This window comes from Dermacentor andersoni, chromosome 5 (assembly GCF_023375885.2).
Source record: "Dermacentor andersoni chromosome 5, qqDerAnde1_hic_scaffold, whole genome shotgun sequence".
NCBI classification, from domain to species: Eukaryota; Metazoa; Arthropoda; class Arachnida; order Ixodida; family Ixodidae; genus Dermacentor; species Dermacentor andersoni.
The window spans coordinates 89284454-89304648 of record NC_092818.1 but is presented as its reverse complement, the minus strand read 5'-3'; the positions used below and the strand labels follow the sequence as shown (position 1 = coordinate 89304648).

The 20195-nt window shown below is 46.6% G+C and overlaps 1 protein-coding gene across 1 annotated transcript in view; it reads left to right on the top strand.

Moving 5' to 3' along the window:
* Positions 1-19606, top strand: part of LOC129384886 (uncharacterized) — a 39829-nt gene extending 20223 nt beyond the window's left edge. The window contains exons 5-6 of the mRNA XM_072288335.1: positions 4399-4519; positions 19448-19606. Coding sequence (XP_072144436.1) covers positions 4399-4519; positions 19448-19606 — 280 coding nt within the window. The remainder of the gene's footprint in view (positions 1-4398; positions 4520-19447) is intronic.
* The last annotated feature ends 589 nt before the right edge of the window (positions 19607-20195 follow it).

Sequence of the window (20195 nt, the reverse complement as noted above, 5' to 3'; positions counted from 1 at the left end):
ACCTTCTACGTCAGCGGGTATTTTGGTGCCGACCGAAATAACAATGCTGGAGCGAGGCGGGAGGCTCACGTAATCTAAGAGCACACTCCAGGCGTGGTGACTACCAGGGCTCTCCGGCGGTATCGCTTTATCTTCCGACAGCCTTATTGACTTCGACTTCAGGTCGATGATTGCGCCGTGTTGGTTCAGGAAGTCCATACTGAGAATGACGTCTCGTGAACACTGTTGGATGATAACGAAGGTGGTAGGGTAAGTCCGGTCATGAATGGTTATTCTTGCCATGCAAATTCCAGTCGGCGTGATGAGGTGTCCTCCAGCGGTCCGAATTTGAGGGCCTTCCCATGCCGTCTTAACGTTCTTCAACTGGGCGGCGATGTGTCCACTCATTACGGAGTAATCAGCCCCTGTGTCCACTAAGGCGGTAACTGCGTGGCCGTCGAGAAGCACGTCGAGGTCGGTGGTTCTTTGTCTGGCGTTGCAGTTAGGTCTTGGCGTTGGATCACGGCCTCTTCTTGTTAAACTGAAGCTGGAACGTCGCGTCGGCAAGTCGTCTTTCGTCGGTGTAGTCTTGGCTTCCTGACTTTGTCGGGACGGCGGCGTGTCGTTATGTCGTCGAGATGGTCCCTTCATCGTCTTCGTCGGCGGCGGAGGATCTTCGCCAGTTCGACGAACAGCAACCGCTCCTCGATCGGTTGCTGCTTTTATTTTTCCGGATATGGGCTCGCAGAGCGGCCCCCGGCTGGGCCGGTGTATGGCCGGCCCTGCGGCGACAGGTAACGGCCTGGTGACGGCGAACGGGATGGTCGTCGAGGGCTTCACTGAGTGGCAGCGAGGTAGTCGGCGATATCGCGAGGTCGTTCGCCAGTCTGTGGTAGCGGCGCGTTAACGGCGCACCCTCGGAGTCCCATCTCCCGGTATGAGCATCGGCGGTAGATGTGCCCGGCTTCTCCGCAGTGATAGCAAAGCGGACGGTGGTCGGGGCCACGCCAAACGTCAGTCTTCTTTGGAACGCCGCGTGAGGTGACGGCTTGGCGTGCTGGCGGCCTGGGTGGTGGTGGACGACGGAACTGTGTCGTCACTGGGCCCTGCCGTGGGCGAGGAGGGGGAACGTGACGGTGGGCTACAGCGGCGTATGTCATAGCTTGCGGCTGAGGCTGCGGCGATTCAGGGCCTACTCCAAGTTGTTGTTGGAGCTCCTCGCGCACGACATCGGCAATCGAAGACACTTGAGGCTGTGATAAAGGCAACATCTTCTGTAGTTCCTCCCGCACGACCGCTCGGATAGTCTCGCGAAGGTCGTCGGTGGCCAGTGACGCAACTCCGGCGTAGTTTGTCGAGTTCGTGCGGTGGTTGAATTGCGGGTTCCGCATTTCCAGTGTCTTCTCGATACCGGTGGCGTCGCAAAGAAACTCGGCGACGGTATTCGGTGGGCTCCGTACCATTCCGGCGAAAAGTTCCTCCTTTACACCACGCATCAGTAGGCGGACTTTCTTTTCCTCGGACATTTCCGGGTCGGCGTGGCGGAATAGGCGGCTCATTTCTTCTGTAAAGATCGCGGTGGTTTCTTCAGGCAGCTGCACTCTGGTTTCTAGTAGTGCTTGGGCTCGTTCTCGGCGTACGACGCTTGTGAAGGTCTGCAGGAAGCCACTTTGGAACAGGTCCCACGTCGTTAAGGTGGCTTCTCGGTTCTCGAACCACGTCCTGGCAGCGTCTTCCGATGCGAGGAAGACATGTCGTAGTTTGTCGTCGCTGTTCCAGCTGTTAAAAGCAGCGACCCTCTCATACGTTTCAAGCCAGGTTTCCGGGTCCTCAAATGTGGAACCGCGGAACGTCGGTGGTTCCCTGGGCTGCTGCAGCACGATGGGTGACGCTGGAGCTGCCATTGGGGTTGCCTTGGCAACAATCTTCTTGGTCTTCTCAGGTAGAAGTTCATGCTTCGGGGGCAGCTGTTGAAGACGGCGGCTTGCTCGATGGTCCGGGACTACGTTGGTGTTCTCTTTGCGGTCCGGGTTTGGATCACGCCTTGTCGGGGGCGTCTGGTACATGAACAAAAAGCACCTCCACCAGATGTCACGTTGTGGTAACGTTCAAGAACACAGTAGCAATACTGTGTGAGACAAAACTAACTTTTATTGGGTGAACCTGTGCCCACAAATACAGGCTACACTTATAGCACAACGATAGCGGCGAACACGGTCGGTGATCGTCGAAAATCTGATCAGCGGGTCAAGCGCGTAGGCTTTTATAGATCAGTCGTCGAATGTTCAAGATTAACCGCTGGGATCCGCGTGTCTTCCACAAAGTTCTACACTATTCGCGTCGCGCATACACAAGATTACACAAGTTGCGATGAAAGACAGTGGACGGAACCATCGATAACATTCCAGAAACTTCTTTTACATGCAGGCGCATCCTGCGCTGTGCGATAACATTTGTTAGGCGGCGAAACATGGTCGCCCGATAAAGATAAGTACACGTGTCAATATCATCGGAAGCCAAGAAACACCGACAGCAAGGACCACACAGGGAAATTACTTGTGCTCAATAAATTAAATAAAGAAACGATAAATTAATGGAAATGAAAGCGGATGAAAAAACAACTTGCTGCAGGTGGGGAAAAATCCCACAACCTTTGCATTTCGCGTGCGATGCTCTGCAAATCGAGCTTCCGCGGCGCCGTTTCCCCATCAACTTCTTAGGGTATTTATGCTACCTAGTAGAACCCTGGGAGTGTTAGCCAGCGGCACCACTCACAGACCTTGGCGCGGATGGGAACGTTCTTTCTGCCTCAAGCGTCACGAGAACGTGATCTTTTTGGGTGAAGGCAACTGGTCGAAATTCGATGGTAGATGTTAAGCTTAGTGAGCAAAGACCAAGGCCATGCTGACTAACCTAGCAAGGCAAACAGTGTCTCTTTGGTAGAGAAACTATCTAGTCAACGCAGGAGTGAATGCATCCATGTTATGCAGTACGTCTAATTGTACGTTTATCCAAATCCGTATCAAATAAGATCTCGAAGAAATAGAATGGTTTAACCAGGTTAGAGAAACTACTTTGAAGTAACAAAAAGTAGCGCCGCCCTTATCCTTCAAAAGCTACACTCAGTACATTCTTCCACTACTTGACAATGGAGCTAGAAATAAGATAACAAAACCAGAGAAATTGAGGTTTGCGTCAGCAGGTCTGAAACATAAAAGTGTAACAGTTACTTTTTCCAGAGATTGAACCCGCAGAACCCCTGGTGCTGAGGACAACTAAGCTTCATGTCTGCACGCACTAAAGGAATGTGTCTTGGGGGGTGATTTTTTTAATGCAGAGCCATCGTATGATCAGCATTTGCTCACTTGATTGTTTTAGATGTTCTCCTCCTAACGCTTCCTTCTCTTCAGGGCATAGAGCAAGTGGTTTTGCACTTCCGTCCGCCGCACATTTACGTCCGCGTCACAGGACCCGCCTTACTCATAACCATCAATGTGTAGGTATTCATCAAATACTCTAAAGAGTACTGTTTGATTCCAGCGAACACGTTAAAAGCAGAGTGATTGGCTAGAGGTCTAAATACAACGCTTGTGAGAGCTCTGAAGCATGAGGTAAAGCTCCACTTTGTGCTTTATTGGCCGCCGGTAGATCAGCTCGTGCATTGAGTAGAATTTTGCCGTTCGGTTTGCTGCGTGGCTGCTATCGCATCTTTCATAGAAGTTATCGCTCACAATGTTCATATGTGAATTCCCTGACAAGAAACGTTGTCCCAGCGCTCACGAAATGTTCACAAGCTTCGTCAACGCACGTGACTCTGTAAAGCAGCACTCTATTCGCCGCATGCTGACAAGAATACTGTGGCGCTGATTTCATACTCGGTTGATGACATCCGGCATCTGATGGAAAGCTGATGCCATGATGCAAAGCATTTTACAAACGTCAGCTGACCCATAGACAGTGTCTGCTATGTGGCCAAGAAATCGATACCAAACTGGTAACACCCCAGCCCAAGAAGCTGTTTACGTGTAAACTCAGGGACCGTGCTAAGACCAGCTGCTACTAAACACTACTAGCCAATTTTATCGCCAGTCATCGCAATTTTAGTGCTGCCTGATAAGTGATGCGTGCGCCTACCTTTTCAGTCATACTTTCACATGGCGTCATTATTATATTAAGGGCACATGTTCGTTTCCGTTTGTTCCAAACGAGCTTTCTCAAACATTTCAAAAAAATTATTGTAGGAGTTTCCACGGCTCACAAAGTATGTACGTTATGTGTCAGGATTCGCGTGGTTTGTGTAAAAAGTAAAAAAAAAAATACTTAACGCTTTAACATGTGTAGAACGTCGCATTAGTATTGCCAGGTGCCATACAAAAGTTCCATTATAGGATAGATGACAGATGACTTGTTTTTTTGCAGCATCCCGGACCTGAAGCTTGTAATTATCCTGACCATAACGAATGAAAGGGTAACCGAAGTTTACCCATCTTCAGCTTGGGACAACCGCTGCCTCCCTCAGAGGTACGAATCAATAATGGTGGTTCGCTATCAAGGTTTTAACCTCTGCGTGCAGTGAACTTAGGAGCTTTCGAAACACATTTCTGAAACTTCCGAGTAAGTTCGACAACCATTTATGGGCAATAGTTAAAAGCACTGTTCAATATAAATTGCTTGTTGCACGATCCCATGCTTCCTCATTTTAGCGCAAATATCCTACTCGTGAAAACGTTCTGTTAATTCACGTTTTGCATGTGCTGATATACAATGTCAGCTCAATCATTATTGTGACAACGAAATTAGGTTTCAAAGGAGTTCCCAGCTGAAATTTCAAAGTAAGAACATCAAATTGGCACATCATAACCATTCTGCAAAAGCAAATAAAGTGCAGATAAACACAAGTGTGTTACTGAACAGAACAAGCGCGTAGAGACGCTAAGAATTACAAAATTAGCACATAAATTGCGTGCACCGACCTATACCTACAGCAAGTTCTTTCGCAACCGCTTGAAAAACACTCTGAATGACGTTGTTTCAACAAATGCATAAAACTGAAGCACGCAGATATGTAGAACAGTAGGCAGGGAAAGAAAAATATCGTCCCAGTCTTACGCTAATCTTGGCGACTTTATACATCAAGGACAGCAGAGCTGCGTAAGGGTGTTCTAGCTAGATGTTCTAGCTGTCTTGCACCGTTCGACACATACCGAATGCTGTGCATACGTTTCCATATATCTGGCGCAATTTCTTCTCCATACCTGATTGTTTCTATATGCTCTGGTGTATCCGAGCTTTGTACAAACACTTGCGTCGGCTTTTTCCTTTAAGATCATGAAAGGATCATCACCAATTATTTCTATACAATGAACGGGATGCTTTCACGCAGGCTGGCGCTGGATCTCACGCACTGTGCAGATCAATGTTCCGTGAAGCGTTTTGCGGATAGCCGACTATCAAGCACCCTTTCAGTTGCCGGGAAGCATTTTCACATCAAGAAACGTTTTCTTTTTTTCGTAAGACCTGCATTTATATGTGTGAACCCAGTGTGTGTGTGTGACGACGGCAGCAAGATGAGGACTATGACGACGATCGTATGAGGTGACCTCGTGGTTTTCGATTCGACCACGCTAGTTTACGATATACCGATACATTCCGTTGTACATGGGTACTGGCCGTGCGAAGCGAGAGAGAAACGCGAATTGTAACGTCATCTGCGAGTGAGCGGTAAAAAGTCCTGCGTACCTACGTCTATGTCATGCGATATATGTAAAACAACGATGGCATATGTATTCAGGCACAGAAATGCTTAAAACTAGAAGAGCTAAGGTTGAGGTTGTCGGGTTGTACGTGTTGAATTATTGCAGTGTGTTAGTGAGGAATAGGACACTCGGACACAAAGAACGAAAACGACACTAAAAACTGTTTTACCTGCGCCGGTCATGAAGGTAGTACAAGGTCGCACAGCATCCAATGCATATATATACGTAAAAGCAAAGCTTTTATAGAAGCCCATGCATTCAGGAAATTGCGGTACATCAGTGGTTTATGGGGTTCAGCGTCATCTATGTCAAGAGGGGACACTTCCATCGGAATAAGAGAATGAAGCAGAAGTGACGGGATATACGGGAAGAAAAAGAGTCGTGGCATGTTTATTTTTCGTCTTCTTTATTTTTGTTTTTTTTTTCTTTCTCTGAAAGCCTAGCTTTCTTTGCCTTTCCTTCGACTTTTTCACTGGTAGTGCTGCTGTTGCTGCCTTCCACGCCAGGTCGGGGAGTGGTACAGAACGTGTATATACATGGCAGGAGAGCGGTAAAGAGAAAAGCTGACGTGAGAAACTGTTTTGATCTTTCTTTCCATTGCGTCGCTGCAAATGTTCTCGGCAGCTCCTTGGGTGTCGCTGCAATATCTTTCGCCTGCTGAAATTATCCGTGGGTCCCCCGCAAAAACAGTGCAGAAGTTACAGCGCTTGCCTTTGAATTAATGAGAAATCGCCTATAAAGGTGAGGCAGATAGAATGCTAGATAGGAGTTAGGGAGAGGGTAGGGTAGAACCGACGCAGACACGAAACGAGTGAATTTGTGTCTCGTGGCTGCTCGCATGCAATTAGGAAGCGAAGGCAAGAGAAAGGTACGTAGGAAAACAAGGTAACGCCGCTGCTACACACGGCAGCAGTGTTGGACAAAACGGATGCATTTAATTCAAGGTTAAATTCAAGTAGCAGAAACGGTACGTTACTGCTATTTTTGCAAATAAACACCGTGGCTACCTTGTCAAGTGGACAAGTGACGGGAGGCGCTCCGACACAAAACTGCAACCTCGCCTCGCATCATTTTAGACGACACCAGGAACGCAGCCGCCCGTCTTAACAATTCGGTACCCGCCGACGTAGCTTTTTGACTATGGCGTTGCTCGAGGCCATGGGTTCAGTTACAACCGCTGCAGCCGCGTTTTGACCTGCTCCAAGTGCAAAAGCGCTCTCGTACGTAGACTAGTGTGCACATTAAATAAATCCACGTGATCTAGATTAATCCGCAGTGCCCCTCTACCGGGTCCCGCATGATCAGATTGAAACTTCTGCACGTATGTTAATTAAAATTTTACACTTCTGCCACGATTCGATGCACTGGGTGAGGTAAGAAGGGGCATTCTCCCAGGCTATGAAGAATGGCGCTCAACAACGCCTCAAGCCAACACGTCTCACTGTGTGTTAGGCGTGCTACATATACCATCACAAGTGATGCAGCTGAGGTAACCGTCTACTCGCCACTCTCGTATGGCACTAAACCCGGAAGGCCTAAAAAGGCAGCGTCAAAATCACCGCCTATTAACGTCAAGCGACGCAAACTGCACTTAAGGCTTCACTTACGAGTATTCTCATACAGTGCGTGGGATCCGCATAATTTCTTTCTTTTGTAGGGAGGGTTTCGATTAAGGCAACGTTTTTGAACACCCTTCAACTACACAGGACTCCACTGTAGACAGGGCATTGTAAGTTTCAAACTTCACTCGCTTTGTGGTTTGGGTCAACGACGGCTTTTTACATCTAAAGCCTCGTCAAAAGCGAGTTCATGTCATGTGGTAAGTCAATGAAATTTAGGCATGCTGCATTTCGGCTTGATTACGCTGCGAGAATTAGTACTTTGCGCGTTTTAACCATGCCATTAACTTGGCCCTTGGTCAATATTTATTCTGGATCCGGCGAAGCACACGCAGCCGAGTACAATATGTCATTGCAATATTTTGTTCTGTGTCAGCTATGTACGCGGCTCTGAATTGAAGAGTGGTGGCCTGCGCGGCTCTAGAGAGGTCACTTAAACCAGAATCATTCCACCTAAAGTTCAAATGTCTGAAAATAATTTTTTTTTCATTGACTGAATATCATAAAGCAAGGATTACACATAGTGTGTGGCACAACATGCGTGCTAACTGTGGCAAAAGAAAAAATTACCGCCAGCTACAATGCTCCCTAATGTGAAATACGAGCGCAGCTCTATAATTGTTTTCATTTCGCGATATATTGGCTAGCGCGCACAATCTGTCTGGTGCGGCCCGTTACAGATGGAGCGAACTGCGTGGCGACTGCCTCGCTAATCTGCAGATCGCGAGAGCCAGCGCCTGGGTGACGCGTGGGCGCGATTCACAGCATCCGCCGCCGACAGACCCCCCAGATGACGGACGCTGCTCTGGCGCCATCTCGTAGCCGTCGTCGCCGCACTGCGCTCTTCCCACGCTTTCGCCGTATACCCTCCTCCGCTTTTGCCTCATGGTTTCGCTGCACCCTCCTATTGGCTTTCCTCCTCGCACATATCATCCCCCTCTGCGCTCAGCGTGCGCCTTCATCTTTCGCTGTGCTCGCTCGCTCAGTTATGCCACCGCCGACGCTCGTCATGCGAACGGGCGCCTATGAGCTGCACTAAAAAAAAAGAAACACATCAGCACTACGCCCTAAGAAAAACCTTGCATATAACAATCGCAATGCGCAACCAGCATTAATTAATGCATAAGTGCCTCAACACTAGAGCGACTACAGAACGTACGTACACATCGTAACCTTCTGAAACAACCAGAATATAGATACAGGTTGTGTTGAACCTTCTAAAGCTGATTCTTTCCCTTGGGTGTCTGCCATAAATATATGCAGAACGGGCACTTAAGAGCTCCGCTGAAAAAATGAAGTGCACATCGGCACTATGCGCTACGACAGACCTTGCACATAAGAATCGCAACCCGCGACCAACACTGATGCATAATCGCCTCAGTGTTAGAGTGGCTATAAAGAACATAGGTACATATCGTAACTTCCTGTAACAACTAGAATATATTTACAGGTTGTGTTCGAACTTCGAAAGTGCATTCTTCCCCTTGCGTCTCTGCCATTAATATACGCAATTTTTTTAAAAATTTTTGTTTGAGAGCCAGGTGCGGAATATCTAGATTTGCGTTTAGGGTTGATGCATATTGCGTGTGATACAGCTAGTTTTTAATGTCCTTCAAAAGGAGTGATGTGCGTTATGAACAAGCTAATGAACTTTATATACCGCCCTTTTTCAGGATCGCAAGAAAAATGCGTGCGCGTGAACCTAGGGGCACACATACCTAAGTTATCAGGATCGGTGCATACCGCGCAACCTGCTGTACATTCGAATACTTTATAGTGCATAATGACAAGATGGCTCTGACACATGAATAAATAAATAAATAAATAAATAATTAACTAAATAAATAAATCACCGAAACATGTCATGATAAGCACGGAAAATACAGATCGTGTGAGGAAACAACCATATGTTTACAAATGAGCTGAAACCGTACTAATGAGGAGACTGGTCATCTGAACGTACCCCTTGGGCACCCAGGGTAATCTCATGTAAGAAGCAGGGTGTGAGACCGGGCTAGTTGGTATTCCATACTGAAGTGAGTAGCGCAAGAGTCGACACGGGGCACAAATGGGCGGCGCACTCTTGTCGCCCATTTGTGCCCCGTGTCTACTCTCGCGCTAGTCACTTCCTCAAGTAAGAGCCCGTCGGTGATAGCAGTCGCACGAAGATCGCTGAAGATGACTGCAGTCCAGTGTTTCTTTGGTCATAAACTTCACGTGAAAACTTCTTCACTGAACACTCTGATTCATGATGCAGCACACCTTGGGAACACTGCGTTCAGCAAGCGCTAAATTGTGCCAAAGGGATTCAGAAGTCCTCTGACGGAGATGCAAAACAACAAAAGATTTATCGGAATCGTATCGTAGCCGACGAGCTATGTGTGCGCCTTTTCCCACAGAGGCGTAAACCCCCCTTTGATCTTGATTAGTGAGCAGATAAAAAAAAACAAATTTGGTAGTAATTTCTAAAATAAACGGGAATAGTCTTTTCTTGCGCATCCAATCAACTGAACAGTACCTAAGAATCGCAATTTTGTTTCAATAAAATAAAGCTTGCGATGGTATTCTTCTTTATTTTAAAAGGCATTTTGTTTTAATAGTGCTCGCAACCCCTCCCACGCTCCCCCTCATCTAGCACCGCCTTAATCACAACTACCATAACACCCCTTGTTGATGTCACAATTGGTTCTGGACTGCTTTTCGCCGAAAGCTTCGCCGCCATTCGAACTGACCTTGCAGCTTATCAGCAGCGTTTGCTGCTACGAGAAAAGCAAAAGGACTGAGGAACGTAGGCCGATCTCAAAGGCGGCTCAGTCTCACACAGTTTGTCAAAGCAATATCTGTCACAAGGAAAGAACGCCAGCAACTGGAACATGACGCACGTGCCTAACTTCAGCTGCCTTCGACATGAAATAGTTGTACGTGCCATCATGATCTAATCATATAAACGGACGATCATGAACTAATAGTTTGAGCATCAGGTTGCTTTGTTCGGTTTCACCATCGTCCATGCATTTATTTGCAAGTCCTCCCCGACTACTCTCAACATGGCTGGGCCCACTGTCTTGCCGAATAGATCACACGTAGAGCAGCACTGCCATCTTTATTACTCTTACAGGCGTCGTTTCTACTGATCTTGCTCTCCCACGGAATATCCCAGCTATTAAACAAATGAGACCCAAGTACCCTCTCTAAGAGATATGCGTCATCAAGAGCATAATTCCATTGAGAAAGCAAACCATTCTATGCCTACTTTCCTATGGTTTGGCAATCAGTGAATCTACTTGGCCGGCCTTTCGCGTATTAAACTGCAGTTTATTGCTGCTCTATCTTCAGGATCCGAACAGCTCTAGTCGGCACTCCAACCCTGGCCAGGTACACTGTCATAGAAAAGGAGGCTAGTTCCATAGACACTGTAATGCGCGGTCACGGGGATGACGTCTTGCCCTTTACACTGAGAGGCAGATAATCGCTATCGTGCAACCTCTGTGCAGAATATAATCAGTTGCAACGCATTTATTTAAGCGCTTCATGTGGATTGCAACATGTGAATTGGATGTGCGTCACTTTATTGCGATAGCAATGATATGGACACTTCAGGCACATTTCTGCTGTCGCCGTCGCCGTGAGGTTCCGTATAAAGTTCAAAAGCTATAAGATCCTCGCCGCGCGCCGTACGCTGTATGTGCGAGTGAAAGCGGCGAAGGTGAGCCGGCGAACACGGCCCGACCTCGCGGGCGCGAGCCAAAATGGCGAAGCCAATGCACACCCTCTCCTGTTGCGTGCGAGGCACGGGGGTGAGGCGAGGTAGGGAGGGGGGGGGGGGGGGGCGTTCTTCTACGGCGACAGCGACTTACGCCCTTCGATTCGACAGCTGCTTAGGTCGCGCAGGCGCCGTATCTTGACACAGATCTGCGGCGTGGCCAATGTGCGCGCCCGCGCGGGCCTCACCTTAAAGGGAACTGCGATGTTTGCAGAGTGCGCGCATAGTACCGGTAGCATCCCAACTGCAAAAACCAGCGTCTTCCAGTGTGAAACCAGTGCGTTTTTTGGCACTGGGTCGCAATGGGTACGCTGGCGCTCGCTGGGACTCAGTGGCACACCAGTGAGAACGCTGGATAAGAGCTGGGTCACACTGGAAGAGACGCTGGTTCCACTGCCATGACGCTGGGGCGCACTGGAAACTGCACTGGTTTTGTTTGTGCCACGCTGGTTCCAGTACGCATGGACAAGTGCTGCTGAAAATAAAGGCTTTATACAATTTCATCGCTTGATATTAGTCTCTTGTCCTAAATAATGCTATATGTTGGGGTCATAAAACTCTATTTCGTGTCGTAGCTTGGAATAAAGGTGCGTGAGCTGCCCTGTTTATTCATAGACATTTGACACTGAAGATTGCTATCAGTATTTTTTTTTTCATTTTCCCTTTTTACTGGGCGCATAGATAAATCCTTGAACGAAACCACGCAAAACGCAGAGGACGCCGCGTTTTTTAGTAGTTCGCACGTAAGTCGATTGTTCTGAATCCTGGTCGGAGCAGTTTTACTGTTGCGTTCTTTTTTGATTTTTTATTGCAGTAAAACGCTCTTTGTTGCTTTCTGTATTCAAAAAATATATCTGCGGTGTCCAGGCACCACATATTTAACGCGCTAGAGCTGTTTTTCCCACGATTAGCCGCTGCTACGGACATTTCTTTCGTACCACTCGATTAGACGCCGCGTTTTTCAGGTATACCACTTGCCAAGGGCCCCTTAAGGTTTTCACATTATTAAAATGGTCAATATGTCTTCTACATTGCTGCGGACCTGCCGTGATTTTGTTAGCCTCCGGGACGTCGGACGTTCCACAGTGGCATCTGCGTCTTGGTCTCAAGTTATTACCCACAAACCCACGACATATCGTCAGCGATCACGATGTTCAGGAAGTGTTGGTCTGTGTTTGCAGTTACTCTTTGCAATTACTGTTTGCATTGTCCAGCAGGTCCTGTGCGATTTGCAGACGGAATTACATCTGCTCCACTGTTAGCATGCAGTTTTGGTACGAATTTCGCGGACACTCTATTCGTGCCCAAATATCCGGTCAAAATGGAAGGTACTGATCCAATGCTTATCCCCATTTCGTTCGCAAGTTCTGGGACTATGTAGCGACGGTCTTCCATGACCAAAGTCCGCGCTTGCTCGATAACATTCTCAATTCAGCATGATGAGGGTCTGCCTGAACGCGGTTCGCTGTCCTGTGATGTGCGGCCATCTTTGAGGCGGTTGTACCATTCCTTTATCCATGAGGTGCTCATGGAAACGTCCCCGAAGCCCTGTTCAATGTTGCGAACGGTTTTCACTTAGGTATCGCCAGCCTTTTGACAAAATTTGATGCACTATCACTGCTGATGTTGTTGCGCCATTTTACAGCTTACTGAAATCCAACAAGGGCTCACTACACATCCTCACTCACAGGCCGACTGTCAGCCACCGACGCTTTCTGTGGGTGGAAAAAAATTTACGCAAGCGCATGAATTTTCCCTACCTATTTTTTCGGAAGGAAGCCTCTGGTACTTTATTGATTTACGTGGGAAAGAAGAAGGTTTTAACCTTTTTTAACATAACTCATACTAAGCTGGACAATATACCCCGGATTTCTTATTCGGCACTTGGCAAAACGCTCGTAAAGATTTTTGATATATGACTGAAACAGTAAATTCGCGTACCAAACTTACCAGCTTTATATAGACTATAAGAATCAGGTTACGAAAATGCAGTACCTGTTTTTATCGCAGAGCATATTTATAAACTGCGGAGTTTTTTAAACCTAGCGATAATCGAAAATGTCTGCAGAAAGGTAAAACTCCGATTGAAGACTTTCTTTCCAAGTGCCAAAACAATTTACTTATCGTTTTCATATGCAAAAACTTAAATCACTCTAGAGGTGGTCTCAAATAAATAAAAAGAAGGAAGCAGAGGCGGTGTTTCGCTCATACGGCGAATCTTTGTTAGCGATACAAAAGAGCTCGGTTGCACGAAGCAAGGTTCGTAGTTATATCGGTGGTAGATATCGCAGTAAACATTCACTTACTAGATGTATTAAAGATTTTGGTGTCGTGTGCTCAAGGGGAGACATGAACAGATCTCGCTCGGTGATGACCAACACTTCCTGCCACAACGCTGGCCTGGGGAATATTGGGGCCAACATGGGGCGAAAGCTTCGTGTTCACTCTCGTTTTAGCGCCTCTCGAAAACTTGTGCTTACGATACTTCTAACACAAGGCGCGCACGAAAAGAGTGGCCTTCAAGGTGCCAGCTACACCAGTCCACCCGCAAGCTTTGCACCCGCCGCAGACTAACTCCAAGATTCAGTGCGTGGGCGGTGTATATGTCCCGCCTCCTCAGGTGCATTGACAGCCATTCGCAACCCTCCTTCCGCATCCGATACATCGATCACACCCTTGATCACGTGACGTCCAACATTTACCACGCGGCAAGAAGGCGCCACAATGAAACTATCCTCTTTGATAAACTCACGCATGCTTTCCGTGCCGCTTCTGACGTTCAGCGCGTGGGGCACGACAAAACTTTACCCCACTCGGACTTTATACGGAGCATCAAGGCGATAGCGACGGCGAAACTTGGTCATGAGTATCCATGGAATTCCTATCGCAATGAAAGCATTTCGGCGTATTCACATAGGTCATCGAAGTTGACTCCGAGCTTGCGCTTCCTTCTAAAGCCCAGGTCACGCGTACGCTTGCGTAAGCGCACAAGCTCGCGTCTAACGCGCCTTGCGTGTGAAGCGCCTCGCGAGGAATGGTTGTTTGCATCCACAAAGACGCGCGACAGCGCGCGCTCCCTGGGCTCATTCTTAGACGCCTTCGTAGACACCACTTCGTACTGTGTTAATTACAGTGTTTCAAGATGCTTCTATACCTATAAACGTAATTGTTCTATATTTAGAGCTGTTAGATCAGCACAAAAAGGAAATATAAGCACTTTCTTGGATGATATCAATCTGCTGTACTGAGAGTTGAATGAACCGTGCCGTAGCTGCGCAGCCAGGCGTGCCGACGCGAGGCAGCGCAAGCGCGCGGTAACACAGGAGCTGTTCACCGAGATCGTGCTGCGTTTGGACGCGTATGAGCAATCGAGCGTGTTTCCTTTCTTTAGATCACTATCACTATCACGCGTATGAGCCGTACCGCTCTGTCTTCGAACGCGAGGGCGCGCGGACGCAAGCTGGCGCACATCCGCACTCGTGCTTGTGGTTTGGACTTAACAGCTTCGCTGTATAAGCGTATGTAGAAAGGAAGAGGTCTATGTCAAAAATGGTAACATTGTAAGGCAATTAAGCAATGTTATATTTTCCATATTTTCAAAAAGCAACCGTCTCAAGGCCAAAATTACTCTGAATTTCTGGAAGTAAATAGTATTGCGATATGAAAATGCAGTCTAGCTTTTCTTTTCTCTGCCATGCATTCAGAAAATTGTAGAAGGTAATTATTTCGCATCATACGTTGCAAGATATGCACCTGTTCCAAGTAAATGAGGTCGGTATCTGAAGAATATGAAGCTGCTTGCACCTTTTTCAGCAAACGTTCAAGATGTACGAGACGGATGCGACGGGATAACCGCCTTAAAGTTGGGCAATTGCTTACAAGCCTGGCGTAGTTGCTTTGCCATTGCGCTGCTAAGTGCGGAGGCGCAGGATCAAATTCCGGCCATGACAGCCGCATTGCATTGGCGTCGAAATGAAAAAAAAGAAGAAAACACTCACGCGTTGTGCTTTGGTTGCACGTGAAAGATCGCCAAATTAATCTGCACTCGCCCACTACGACTTGCGTCATGATAACATAACGGTATTGACGTGTAAAGCAAACCCAGAATATTATTTTTACGAAATAGTTTATTGGCTGCGGGTGAATGTCTACTACAGTGCTTTGAGGTTGAGATGAATTTGAGCTAATAAGCAGTATTCCTCTTGTAACTTCAGGCTATCCGCAACAATTTGGACATTGCTAGAGGAATGCTTTCCTTTTTGCGCTCGCCAATACAGCACGTTTTTTTTTTTTTTTTTCCGTAACGCCTGAGTGGCACGCAGCGGCCAGGTTGCCGTTTTATTCGGCAAAGTCTGCATTTTATTTTGAACGCCGCTGAAAGCTGTCTCAGTGTGCCGCTACTAGTCACTCACCGTCCGTCAGTAATTAGTGGCTAACCATCCGTCTGTGACTGATTAGTAGGCCGCCCGCCAATCATGCGATTGTCGTAATGCCAGAGACATTATTGTGTTATCATGCAATGCTCGTCTTGAATGCGTGGTTATATCATCATAGTGATGCCATTGCCTTGGTTCCATTGTTTTTCTAGCTTCGTCATACGATTTACATCATGTAGTCGTCTACATATTGTTGTTGTGACGCTTCGTCATTATGCCGTCATTGTCCTATCTTTGTCATTATTCCGAAGTCTTCATCCAGCTGTCCTCGTGACGTCGTCTGCATTTCTTTTCTTGATTCCTTCTTTGCCATTCAATCGGTGTCATCGCGCGGTCATCATGGGGTCATAGTCGCTCATTCGTCGTCATTTTTTCGCAGTCATTCCGCTGTCGTCGTACCGTCGTTGTCATACTATCGTCATCAAGCGTGGGATGCACATGTTCAGCACCACAACTTTCTGTTGAGCTAGACGTTTCCTTGTGAAAATATGTCGAAGTTAATCGTGTGCTCTGTACTTGCAAATGGTTCTCCCTAATGCCAATTAAAGCTTCCCTAATTCCCATAGCGAAGGAGATCTTTGCGTTAATGGGATTAGCGTTCTTAGTGTGCTTCACCTACTTTTCGGGCGGTGTCTCGGGACATACTATGTCTCTAACCATTTTGACAACAACTTCGGTCACTGGGTATGGGCCACTGCGTATGCATCGCTCTTCAATGAACATCTCTGATGCCAACTGGGAGCACTGTATCTGGCACTTCCCATGTGCCACTCTGCAATGAAACTCTTCTAGAACAACTTGAGTAATTGAGAATGTGCCACTGCGTTTGTGTCGCTCTTCAACGAACCTCTTTCAACCCAACTCGGGTCACAGGGCATGTGAATATACGCATTTGTCGCGCTCCAGTTAATCTCTTTGATGTCAATTTGGGCCACTGAATATGTACAACTGCGTATGCGAGACTTATCAATGACCCTTTTTACTAAGACCTGCACCACTGCGGTATGCATACCGCTGCATATATTCCACTCGGTGTGCCGCTCTTCAGTGAATGTCTTTTACGCCGACTTCGATCACTAGCTAAGGGTGACTCCATATGCGCATTTCTTCGACAATCGCAAGGCGTACAAATGTGCGTTGGGACTTGCGCCCGGACTCAGCACCACCAAATTCTTAGAACTAGGCTTACACAATACACTCGAGGAACTCGTGGAGGCGCAATGAGTGCCCCAGCTCTAGCGGCCATCCAACACCCGCCAGGGCAGACACGTGCTCGCAAAGCTCGGCATCACGAAGCACACGCAGCACGGCATCAAATTAGAAATTCCAAGAACTATACGCGAGCATACGTACCCCCATTGCCTTGCAACATCCAACCACAACACCACACGAGGAGACGTAAAGCCAGGGCACAACACATGAACCAAAGTTACTCCAACAACAAAAAGGCGGTCTTCACCGACGCACCCCGTTATCGAGACAGGAAGAGTTTCGTGGCGGCAGTTACTAGCCACCGAGGCAACCGCCTCATGAGCGTCACCGCGAACATGGCACATGCCGAAGCGCCAAAAGACGCGGCCAAAGCACTGGCCCTCACACAAACCAAAGCAACATACGTGACCTGCGATTCGCAAACGGCAATTCGCAATTTTGCAAATGGGCGCATCTCGCAAGAGGTGTATCACGTACTCCAGCGACATCCCATACACCAGGGAGAGGCCGAATTCGATAACCGAAGGCATTTGCTATGGATCCTTGCACACAGTGGGTTGAAAGCAGTACACTTCAGACAATTACAGACAGATTCTCGCAGAAATCGTCGAGTCATGCACGCCTTGTATCCAGACATGTACAAAAGAAACAGATGCACATCGTGTGGCGAGGTTGCCACACTTAATCACATGTTATGGGAATGTCCGCACTTAACAAACATGTTGGGCAGTGCTGACGCCTCCGTCTCTTCCACCGGCAGCCTCCGCTCGCGCTGGAAGACCGCACTGCTCAGCTCGAACCTGACAGCACAACTCTGGGCCGTCCAGCGAGCCGAGAAAGCCGCTTCGAGACAAGGTCTCGGAACCACATCCGTGGCGTGTGTCCAGACCCACTAAAAGGACACCGGACTCAAATCTTATTGATTTGATAATAAAGTTTACGCTCTCTCTTTCTCGACAATCCCCTTTGACGCAAACTTGCCTCATTGGGTGTGAGCCCCTAGTATGTATGTGCCGCTCTTCAAATAAAGGTATCATTTAAATTGGTAGGGGGCTAGGCGGAGTCGAACCCGTATCACATATATTCAGACCGTCTTTCTTCAATATATATCCATATGCGCTTCATGCGTGGACTTTGGTGCGGCGCCCCTAGTTGGCTCAGCGTCCCCTGGCCAGCGCGATAGAGCAGCCCGGCTGCATACACGGCCTTGTACAAGACGGGTGTTGGCGCTTGGAACATGGTGCACCGACGCACTGCTTCAATACTAATAGCATTATTGTCGATATTAGTCGTGAAATAAATTGTGCAGATTTTCTTAATTTTTTTTATTACCGGTGATTACAGGTTTTTTATTGCTCTTAGCAGAAGTTCTTAATGTCGCGCGTGGCACCTTACACAACTCTGTTTCTTATGTTGCATTACTCCAAAAGGCAAATATTTTCATAAATAGAAATAGATATTTTAATTAGTGCCAGGGTATTTGAAATTACCATTCAATATACTTACTTTTCAGGACAAATTGTAACCTACGAATTGCAGCTTGTGATTTTGCAAATGCAAATAATATCCACTTTAAACGAATGAACGCAAGTGCAAGAATAATTATTAATGCGTTCGATACACACAAATTCATCTTAGACCCAGCTACATTGGAGCTTATGCATAAATACGCATATGAACTCAAACATAAGTGTCAGGATATAGCAATTCCTAATGAAAGTATGACAGTTCTGATCTCAAAACTGGTACTGCCTTTAAAATATGTATTAAGTGAACAGGCCTTGCGAGATGACTGGCGTAAGTTGAATTCCGATGTCGCGCTAACGCAATTAAATTTCATTTCATTTCATAATTTCATTTCATAAACATTTCATTAGTATATATTTGTCATTTCTCAATTATGCAATTTGATTTCTTGCACAAGGAATGTGCTGATGGAGTGATGAAAATTAATTAGGAAGATACTGTTATAAACCACAGGCATTTTTCTTAAAAATTTATTTACCGTTAAAGAACACAACAGGTATAAATGCGCAATGTACACGTTATGATTAGCGGCGTTACTAACATACGCAATTATTCAAGCTTCACATGCTCTGGCCTCTACAACTTTCCCTTCTCATAGTTGACGCGGAGAATTACTGAAACAAATGGATGCCGTGAATTACTGAAAGGAATATAGCAAAATAGTTCATTTGCAATAACGGTAATAAAAAGTGATGATTATTTGCGATAAAATAAAGTTAATCTAAATTCAAACGTGAAACACAATTACAAGGGGAACAGAGTGATACTTGCGCCGGTTACTAAGCGCTCCGAAGAGACTGTTCCAGTAACGTCTTCTGCAAAAAAATTTGTATTGGCTCGCAGAACTGATATTTCAAGCTGTATTCTAGCGCAATGCCATTATTTCTTACCAGGAGTACTGCGTTGAATGCTGTTATGTCCTAATCGAGTCATGATTTATCCTACGCAACTGGTTTTATATTTCTGGAGTGCTGTGAGTAATCTTTTGTATATATTTGTTGATGTCATAATGTATGCGTAAAGCTTTGCATTTTTCCATGTGGAAAATCACAGGGAATCATTGTTTGCCTTCAATCGTCATTGCAAGTTTTTCAATCGTTAAGGAATAAATGCACGTAAGATCGACATCAATATGTAGTATTTCATTCTTTGCAGATGGTGGAGACATACCGCAACATAGGCTACGACCTGACCGATAAATACGTGATCAACTGGGTAGTATACAACGTGACGTACGGTCTGGCTCCAGATGTCTGCAACGGCGCACACCATCGTATCTTGGAGATCCGCAAAATAATCGACGAGAACAAGTGATACCTGCGTCAATATTTGACCAACTCACCTACGCACTTGCATAACATCCAGTTCTCTACTACATATCCAAAATCATGCCGAATATCGCGCCTTCACTCTCTAGGAAAAAACTCTTTTTATCTTCTCTACTTGCACCCCTATTTCGTAGCGTAGACGAGTTGTCTTAAATTGCGCCATGTTTGGTCTCTTTTTCGATTAAGTCAGATCAAAAAAGAGCGACTAGTTTCTTTTGACCTGCGCCGAATGCCTTTTGTTTTAATTAGTTCACTGAAAGAATAAACACGGGACATGATTTGCAATAATGCAAGCTGCTCACAGACCGTCTAATTGTTTTTATTCTTAAAGCTTGAGTATTGTATAGCAAAACCCGTTGATTGTTCAGATTTTCTCACATGATAGTTCCTATAGGAGGTATCTTAATAACTACAACGATTCAGAGTTCATAAATGTGTTGCAGGCCGCACGGTTTTCTTATGTTCATATTGCCTGGTGTAAGCACTATCATGCACTGTTAACAAAACAAGTCGTGTTTTTCCTCGCCCACTGCTGCATTGCGCGCGACCTTAAACGGCGCGCTTTTTCCCCTCTT